The sequence below is a fragment of the Eleutherodactylus coqui genome, chromosome 9 (genome assembly GCF_035609145.1).
Source record: "Eleutherodactylus coqui strain aEleCoq1 chromosome 9, aEleCoq1.hap1, whole genome shotgun sequence".
In the NCBI taxonomy this organism is placed as follows: Eukaryota; Metazoa; Chordata; class Amphibia; order Anura; family Eleutherodactylidae; genus Eleutherodactylus; species Eleutherodactylus coqui.
Genome location: NC_089845.1, coordinates 151,533,282 through 151,543,689, shown reverse-complemented (window position 1 = coordinate 151,543,689; position 10,408 = coordinate 151,533,282). Strand labels below are relative to the sequence as shown.

At 43.4% G+C, this 10,408-nt stretch overlaps 1 protein-coding gene across 1 annotated transcript; it reads left to right on the top strand.

Annotated features, from left to right (window-relative positions):
• The first annotated feature begins 205 nt into the window (after positions 1 to 205).
• LOC136578712 (putative uncharacterized protein DDB_G0271606) lies at positions 206 to 1,720 on the top strand. Its single transcript, XM_066578891.1, has one exon. It carries the CDS (start codon positions 206 to 208, stop codon positions 1,718 to 1,720), a length of 1,515 nt encoding a protein of 504 aa, XP_066434988.1.
• Positions 1,721 to 10,408: the final 8,688 nt, after the last annotated feature.

The following is a 10,408-nucleotide window of genomic DNA, read 5'->3' as shown; positions in this document are numbered from 1 at the left end:
GCAAGAGCTACGACTAAACGTAAAACTACACTCCATGCAACAAGAGGCACAGCTGCAACTAAACCCACAACTACACCTAGTTCAACAGCAAGAGCTACGACTAAACGCAAAACTACACTCTATGCAACAAGAGGCACAACTGCACAACCCACAACTACACCTAGTTCAACAGCAAGAGCTATGACTAAACGCAAAACTACACTCTATGCAACAACAGGCACAGCTGCAACTAAACCTACAACTTCACCTAGTTCTACAGCAAGAGCTACGACTAAACGCAAAACTACACTCTATGCAACAAGAGGCACAACTGCACAACCCACAACTACACCTAGTTCAACAGCAAGAGCTACGACTAAACGCAAAACTACACTCTATGCAACAAGAGGCACAGCTGCAACTAAACCCACAACTACACCTAATTCAACAGCAAGAGCTACGACTAAACGCAAAACTACACTCTATGCAACAACAGGCACAGCTGCAACTAAACCTACAACTTCACCTAGTTCTACAGCAAGAGCTACGACTAAACGCAAAACTACACTCTATGCAACAAGAGGCACAACTGCACAACCCACAACTACACCTAGTTCAACAGCAAGAGCTACGACTAAACGCAAAACTACACTCTATGCAACAAGAGGCACAGCTGCAACTAAACCCACAACTACACCTAGTTCAACAGCAAGAGCTACGACTAAACGCAAAACTACACTCTATGCAACAAGAGGCACGGCTGCAACTAAACCCACAACTACACCTAGTTCAACAGCAAGAGCTACGACTAAACGCAAAACTACACTCTATGCAACAAGAGGCACAGCTGCAACTAAACCCACAACTACACCTAGTTCAACAGCAAGAGCTACGACTAAACGCAAAACTACACTCTATGCAACAAGAGGCACAGCTGCAACTAAACCTACAACTTCACCTAGTTCTACAGCAAGAGCTACGACTAAACGCAAAACTACACTCTATGCAACAAGAGGCACAGCTGCAACTAAACCCACAACTACACCTAGTTCAACAGCAAGAGCTACGACTAAACGCAAAACTACACTCTATGCAACAAGAGGCACAGCTGCAACTAAACCCACAACTACACCTAGTTCAACAGCAAGAGCTACGACTAAACGCAAAACTACACTCTATGCAACAAGAGGCACAACTGCACAACCCACAACTACACCTAGTTCAACAGCAAGAGCTACGACTAAACGCAAAACTACACTCTATGCAACAAGAGGCACAGCTGCAACTAAACCCACAACTACACCCAGTTCAACAAGAACAATTCCAACTATACCCAAAACGGCACCCAGTTCAACAAGAGGCACAGCTACAACTAACCCCAAAACAAGCACATCTACAAGCACAATTATACACACAACTACACCCAGCCCAACAACAAGCACAAATAAATCCACAACTGCGCCCAGTCACACTGCAAGCACAAGAACAACTAAATCCACTATACTCAGTCTTACAAGCACAGCTACAATTAAACCCACAATTACACCCAGTCCAGCAACAAAAACAATTAAACCCACAACTACGCCCAATTCAACAGCAAGAGCTACAACTAAACACACAACTACACCTTTTCCAACAACAAGCACAATTACAAAAACTACACTATTTCTGCCAAAAAGCACAATTCCAACTAAACCAACAACCAGATCCAGTGCAACAACTGCAACTAAACCCAGTCTAACAAAAAGTACAACTACTTGGAAAGTTACAACTACACAAAATATAAAAATAGGCAAAACTAATTCTACAACTACAGCAAGAATAACACAAATGACAAGCAAGCGTACAACACCCAGTCACATGATATCCACAATTACAGCCACACAAGCTTATACTGAACACACGCAGAACAAAGGCAAAACCAATTCTCTGGAGATCCCACCTGAGAATGACACAATCAACAAACAATGTCCCCCCATTATATTATACCCCAGCTATCCCTGCTTAGCCAGTGGACCTTTATATGACCTCCAGCAAGAGCTCTTGGACCTCATGAAAAAAGCCATAGACATAATACATGAAATCCAGGCCAACAATACGAAGAGATGTCAACCATAAATAACTGCAGGTGGACTTATGAGAGTAATTAATAACACGATACTATAATGCTATGTAACACGACTGACATGTACCTAATACAACAGTAATGTAATAAAAAACAAAAATATAAATATTGTATTTGTGTAATTAATGCCTTAGTGACCAAGCCTGTACGGTCTGGTCATTAAGGCGCAAAGTTTGGAAATCTGACGTGTCATTTTAACATAGAATAACTCTGTAAAGCTTATGCAAATCCAAGTGATTCTGACATTGTTTTTTCACCACATGTTGTACTTCATTTAAGTGGTAAAAATAGACTGATAGAATTTGTGTATATTTATTAAAAGCGCAAAAATTGGAAACATTTTGAAAAAATTGGCATTTTTTTCATATTTTCAACTGCAATATGTCAAATATGGGCAAACATACTGAACAAAATATTGATGAGATATATATTTCCATCTGTTTACTTTATTCTGGAAGCACATTGGAAAAACTTTAGTTTTTTTTTAACCATTTAGGAGACGTACAAATTTAACATTAATTATTAACATTTTTGAAAACATTTTTTTTCCTGCACTAAGCCAAGATTGCAAAGGCTCATAGGTGTCAGAATGATAGATACCCCCACATCTTAATGTATTTACTGAGGGGGGTCATGAGTATTTTGATCCCAAAGATTCTTTTCAGGAGTTAATACAATTTAGAAGAGAAAAAATAAAATGTCCTATTTTTGCAAAAGACAGTTTTTTTTCTATAGTGCACATGAAAATAAGGATTTGCACCCCAAAATTGATACCGTTGTTTGTCCTGTGTTTAGAAACATACCCATTGCAGCCCTAATCTTCTGTCTGTATGCACAACAGGGCCCGAACCGAAAGGAGCAGCTGGTGGCTTTCAGAACAGAGATTTTGTTTGGAGGTGTTTTAGGCCACATTGCACACTTGTAGAACCTTTGAGCTTCCAAACTGATGGAGAACCCCACAAATGACCCTATTTTCAAAACTAGACCCCTTAATGAATTTATCAAGGAGTGTACTGTGTATTTTGACCCCACAGTTTTTGAATCAATTTTAGTAAAGCTGGAGGAAGAAATTATGATTGTCATTTTTTTGCAATTGCATCTTTTTAAACAGTTTTTTTGTACAGCCTACGTATAAATGAAGACTTTCACCCCAAAATGGATCTCCCTGTTTGTCCTGTGTTTTGAAACATACTCATTGTGGCCCTATGTCCGTATGCACAATGGGGCCCAAACCAAAAGGAGCACCAACTGGCTTTAAGAACATAAATTTTGCTTGAAGGTGTTTTAGACCCCATTGCACACTTATAGAGCCCTTGAGCGGCCAAAACAATAGAGAACCCCCACAAATGACCCCATTTTGAAAACAAGACCCATTAACAAATTCATCTACTTTGACATCTCAGTTTTTGAATAAATCTAAGCAAAGTAGAAGGGAAAAAAATTTTGATTGTCATTTTTTGGGCATTTGTACCATTTTAAATAAGGTTTCTTTGTACAGCACACATATAAATAGCCCCAAATAGATGCCTCCATTTGTCCTGTGTTCATAGACATACCAATTTTAGCCCCAATCTACTGATAGGGCACATCACTAGGCCTGTAATGGATGGAACACCCATTGGATTTCAGGGCACAGCTGAATAAATTCTAGGCCTAATTGCTCACTTTGTGCAGAAAAAAGAGTAACTCCCTAAAAATAATTCCCCCCTGCCCTTTTTGCATTTTCGAAAATCTTAGATATAAGTAATAGTACAAACTATATGGAATGTCTGAAAATGGGTAATTATGGAGGCCCAGTTGGGATGGGCACATGGGGCAATAAAACCGGGTAGCCCTCCTCCTCCTCCCATGCTTCCTGCAACCCTGACACTTTTTTCAGGGTATTTGTTGACCTCAGTGGCAGGGATGGGGTGTGAAAAATGGCACTCTGAAGCTTGCAAAGTTGCGGCGGTGTCACACAGAAGGCGCTCAACAAGCTGCTCCTGAAACTGCAAGAAGGTGAGCGTTCCCGGGCTTTCTGGTAAATTATGTATTACAGGTAGTGGTCTGAATAACGCTGGGTTCACACAGCTGTATGTGGAATCCGCTTGTGGAGGCCGGCAGCGGATCCCAGCTGTGAGCCCAGCCATGGCCCTGCGTACGGCTACATAACGTACTGCGCTTAACTGCGTACTCACACAGGCGGTCATGTGCAGTACATCTTTTTTTGCTTATATTTCCGGCGCAGTGGCATAGCGATGACGCAGGTAACTGCAGCCCGTACACAATGCAGTTGTAATGGGCTACCGATATATCTGCGACCATAAAGCACAATGGGCTCTATGTTACGGATATCCGCGGTAAAACAGAACATGTTGCGTTCTGTTTTCTGCGAGTGGATTATGTTATTCCGACCTATTAATGTGAGCGGAATTGTGTAATCCAATGCATTTGATTGATCCGCGGATCAAACGCTTGCAGGATCTGTAATTTCTATCCGGTCATGTAAGACCGGCCTAAGATAGATCGCTACCTTTTTACTGCATGACCGGGGACCACTCAACGAGGCCACCTGTCACTGCTCTAGGCTCTCAGCTACCTTTGATAGCCATGCAGCGTCCCGTAGGGTAACCCCTGACACATACGCATAGGAGCTGGGGGGGGGGGGGGGGGGTAAAGTGTTGGCTTTTCACGGCGGCACTTACCAGGCTCCCTCTCGAAGGGACACACGTTGCCAAGGCCAGGGCAGCACTGGGCCTCTGCTGAACACCGTGAATTTGTCACGGGTGATGACACCGTTCCAATACCCCCCAGCAAGAACATCGTTGGGGAAAAAATAAATGAGCCACAGACAGTTTAAGTACCTCCGGTCCCCCGGAAGGGTCGAGGCCTGGAAATAACTTTGCTGGAAAACTTCACCAATACAAGGCATGAATTCAAAAGACACACTTGTGCAGGTAAGACAGAAGATTTGAAGTCCGGAAGAAAATTCAGGATGATACCAGTTCTGCAGTCCAAGTTATCTGTCAGGCACCGCTCCTGGATGGGGGAACACTCCAGAGCAGGATAGGGGTAGGAACACTCCACAGACTCTTGGTCAGAGAAGTACCTCTACTGGCGGTCGCAGACTTCAGGATGCGTGGGTATGTAAAACAAACAATTGCGTTCCTCTGCACTAGGCCTTGACAGACTGAACTGGCTCTTTGCTCACTCTTTCTCTTAGGTAAAATGACAGAGGTGAGAAGGAAAACAAAAGTATGTTTCACAGGAAAAGAGCCAAAGGTGCAGAGCAGGCACAATCGCATAAGGCCGGCACAATCTCCGTAGGGTCGGCACAATGGCCGTAGACCCTAACAAAATGCAGCAAGCCACACTATAAACTGGAGGGGCTAAACTGTCCACTGCAGACTCATATGCAACCACCCACTCAACCAGCCCAGATTGGGGAGGAGTGACTGCAGACGAACCAAAATGTCAGCCAGTGTGGCTCACTGTTGAGATACGGGGCAACCCACTGCTATGTCAGTGTGAGTTGTAATCCTGTATTGTGGGACTTAATTTGTTTTTACTTTTGCATGTTCGCCGGCGATCATGTGATTGGGGACCACTCACTGTGGCCCTCAGTCACTGCTCCAGGCTCTCGGCTACCTTTAGTAGCCAGGAGCTAGGAGATTTTAAATTTTCCGAGCCCTCCCCAGCAACTGCGCTTGCGTCCTCTATTTTGCTGATGGGCACATGCACCGAAGCAGTTAAAAGGTCCACGGATAAAGATCCCATCGGGAAACATTGCCAGGGATCTTACGTAAGTAATTTCACCTCCCCTCAGAGATTTTTTTTTACTTTTACATGATCACCGTTATCCATTAGATAACGGCGAACACATGATCAGGGACCGTGTACTGCGGTCCCCCGTGAAATCTCTATGCTCTTGGCTACATTTTGTAGCCAGGAGCAATGAGATTTTAAATTATCCGGGCAATCGCAGCTTTTGTGCATATATCTACCATTTTGCTGACGGACGCGTGCGTAGAAGCTGGGGTAAGGTCCGTGGATAAATCTGGGGGCCTTAGGTACGTAATTTAATCTCCCACCACGAATATGATCCATGAGGAGAGATGAAACGTAAACTTTTTTTTTCTATTTTAAATTTTTTTCTTTTGTTTTTAACTTTACATGATCGCCATTATCTATTGGATAACGGCGATCATGTGATCGGGAATTGTATACAGCGGTTCCTAGTGACATCTGCCTGCTCTCGGCTACACATGCTAGCCGGGTGCAGACAGATTTTAAATCTCCCGGGCTCCCGGCCTTCTGCGCATGCGCCTGACAATGCTCCATCGCTGATATGACTGATATGGACTTATTGTTGGATAAAGTACGGAAACCAGGTCCCCCTAGGATTCCTTTTATTTCAACCTATGGCCCCCAGAGTGGAGAGGTTAGGAATATTCTGATGAGACATTGGCCTATCTTGAGAGATTGTTGTAACAACATACCTGAGTTTAAACTACCACCAATATTGGCCTACAAGAGGGGTAGTAATATTAGGGATAAGGTGGTTAGGCCCCTTATTACTCCAGGTGGTGGACTGAAACAGCAGACATTCGGTCAGAGCAAGAGGGGCAATTTTCCTTGTCTCTCTTGCTGCAATAATTTACAGAAGGGGGATCATTTTAGACACCCTATTTCAGGCAGGAAGTATATGTTAAAAGGCAGGTTTTCCTGTACCACATCATATGCGGTATATTTGATTACGTGCCCTTGCGGGCTTGGCTACGTAGGGCAAACAACTATGGAAATACGTAGCCGAATTATAAATCATAAAAGCACGATTCGGACAAGAAAAATAGACCTTCCAATTCCGAAACATTTTTGTGATTTTCAACACACTGTGAGCCAATTAAGATTTAACCCTTTCCAATCCATTTATTTTTCCTCACCCATTCTCCCCAGCTCCAAATAAATTGTAGCTGGGGAAAATGGGTGAGAAAAAATACATTTTCCCTGCACCCTCCTGAACTGACAGAGTTCAGGAGGGTGCAGGTGCTCACTGCACCATGGAGGGACCTGCTTACCTGACCGGCGTCTTCCGCATTCTCCTTCTGCCTCCCGGCTCGGCGATCATGTGACCGCTGGGGTCAGGTGGCACCCAACGGTCACATGATCGCCGGGCCGGGAGACAGAAGGAGAACGCGCAAGACGCCGGTCAGGTAAGCAGGTCCTCCCACAGTGCAGGCTCCCGGCTCGGAGTTCATGTGACCGCCGGGGGTCTGGTGACACCGGCGGTCACATGATCGCCGGCCGGAATCTCCGTGCATTGCATAGCGCTAATTGAGCGCTATGTAATGTGTAAAGGTGAAGGCAGAAAGGGTTAAAAACCCTTTCTGCCTTCTCCTCGGGGGTCCTCGATGTGGACCAGTGCAGGAGTGTATCTGCACCCGATGTGTCTGCCGATCGGGTGCAGATCTACTCCTGCACTGCAGTGTCCGGCCTGCCCCGACATTGGAGCTGTGGAGGAAAATGATGATGTCGGGGCAGGCCCGACATTGGATTGGAAAGGGTTAAGGTCATAGACTGGGTAGCACCATTGCCTAGGGGAGGAGATCGTGAGGGTTTACTCAGACGTAAAGAAATGAAATGGATACACGAGCTGGAGACTTTGACCCCCAAGGGGTTAAATATAGAATATCCAATAATGTCATTGCTATAAATAATACATTGAAATTTTTAATGAGTGTAAATTACTAGGACCTCGTCTCGTGTTTGTTTTTAATCACCTTATATTTGTTTGTATTACAGATACGGCTCATATGCATGTGCGCCATTCTTCTGGAGTTTGACCCTCCTCCATGCCACATATTTGCTAAAATTGCTGCTGTGTCTTGGATTAAACTTGTGGTTGTTCAATAAATGATATTGCATACATATACGTCTGGCCCATTAAATTACTCTGACCTGGTATTAATTATGGTACGCACAAAAGATAACGAGTATGAAATGGTTTTTCTACATGAGATACCTAATGTGGTTACAATGACAAATTTCTAAACTTCATAATTAACTATGTATGACCTAAATGATTTTTTGCTGCGGCATTTGTATGTCATATATTGATTCGTTATGTTACTTGGACCATCTGGATATATATATATATATATGTATTCGCACTGCTTGATAGCAGTTTGATTATACTAAAATATGGCTCAGTATAACTTGTGTCTGATACTTTATATGTGCATATTCATGAATGGGAGGGGCTTGCATGTTTACATGCCTTTGTAGAGCCACCTAGGATCTGAATGAGTAGTCCATTATATATATGTAAATCCCGATGGCTGTACTATACAAATGCTCTATTGGTCATTTGTTAATATAATATGACATGCTGTGCGCATTAATGTAATATAACAGAAGGTTGAAATGTCCATGGATACTCCGTTTAGCGCTATACGATCAGCGCATGCGCAGTACACAGTAAGAAGCCGGTCTGAGTTTGGGCACTGTAGTCTCGCGAGATTTGAGAAGTGCTGTGGACGCAGCTTGATGATGTATGCATCAGCAATACCGGAGGCTATGGTGGAAGGACGCACATGCATAATGAGTAAGTCAGCTGTTTGTTATCTGTTTTTAATTGTTCTGCTATATAAGTATTGGGCTGGTGGGTGTTGTATATACTTGATAAAGATCATGTTAGATCGAAACGTCGTATGGTGACTGGAGGAATAAAGGTTTTGTGATTGCATCGTTTCCTGCTGCCACGGCTATTTTTTCTGCTGATATGACGGCACATGGCCAACTTCCTGCTCCGGATCACAATAGGCATGTGTAAATTGTGAAGATTGTTTAGGGCCATTTACACAGGATGAATGTCGGGCAAACGATGCCTGACACTCGTCCCTGTGTTTCCTCGCTCCCGTGCTGTTGCACAGGAGCTACTGGTGCTGGCTCACTCATGGAGCGGCAATCAGGGGGATGGGGCAATGCAGGAGGATTTCTCTCCTCTCGCTCCCCTGCCTCTATCCATTGAGATAACACAGTTGCTGTTAACTACTGAACGGCCGCTGTTTAAACTGGACGATGAGCGATAAAGCTCATTGTTTAAAAGAGCTGTTGGCCACTCTGTGAGCGAGACAGCTCTGTTGGCTCCCGTGCAACAGCATGGGAGCGAGGAAACACAGGGACGAGTATTGGGCATCGCTTGCCCAACATTCGTCCTGTGTAAATGGGCCTTAAGTCACCAAGTAGAATTTTCCAAGAGAAGAAAAGCATGGCTTGCCAAGCACTATATGAGGCCAAAATGTAAGACTTGTTGCACCATATGGGAGGACGACCTGCAGTTCATGGATGAGCATGAGGAACAGGTGTACTTCTTGCAGAGCATGTAAGTATCAGACTGCAGGACCTCCATGATAGTGACTATTACCCCAATATCTGGTGCTAGCCCTCGCAGACATGACCCCCACACTCATCAGGAGACTAGACCTCAGGGACAAGGAACCATATATAACACTATAGTAATAGTGGGAATGTAGAAGGAAAAATAATACAAATATCCCCGATCCCCTAGCAGGCCCTATTATTAGGTGACTTATCCGCCTTACTCTATTAGAGGTGGAGAGAATGCGATGGCCGCTTCTGGCCATGACAGGCAAATAATACAAAGTAACCCTTCATATAATCAGCAGAAATTCCTAGCTGCAATCTGATTGGTTATTGCAGGAAATTTCTTGTTTTGTCTGTTCTAGATTTTTGTATAGAAATATTGTTTTTCTGACCATTTTATAACCTGTAAATGTCATATTTATAATTCTTTCTTCTTTTCCTTCTTCCGCAGGTTGCATCAGACTCTGGATTGGAGCGATTGCGTTTTTTACCAGTAATTATCTTCCAGTATAATGACCCTATTTCTCTTCTGTTTTTTGCAATTGCTGTTTTTTTTTTGCTATTTTTTCTTCTAAAAAAATTAAACCCCCATCTACCCTAAAATGGTGCACAGTAAAATAATTAAATTATCCCACAAAACTCTGCCCTTGTATGGTGCAGCTGATGGCAAAATCACAAAAGTTATAGTTATTAGAACATGGAGATGCAAAAATATAAAAAAAATTGCTGCATCCTTAAAGCCTAAAAAAAGGCAGGGCTCTTAAAGGGTTAACCCGACCACCTACAGGTTTTCATTTTTATACTTCCATATAACATATATTATTCTCTGGTCACATTAGCTGCAAGAACTAAATTTTTTTATATATGTGATGTGTTGCTCCACGGAGACGAAGATGAGGATAGAAGTGACAAAGCACCAACTGAAGATGTCCCCAAGAA

Bases quoted from the DNA above. Each gene is read 5' to 3' on its own strand.
- LOC136578712 (XM_066578891.1), top strand. From the start codon at position 206: ATGCAACAACAGGCACAGCTGCAACTAAACCTACAACTTCACCTAGTT.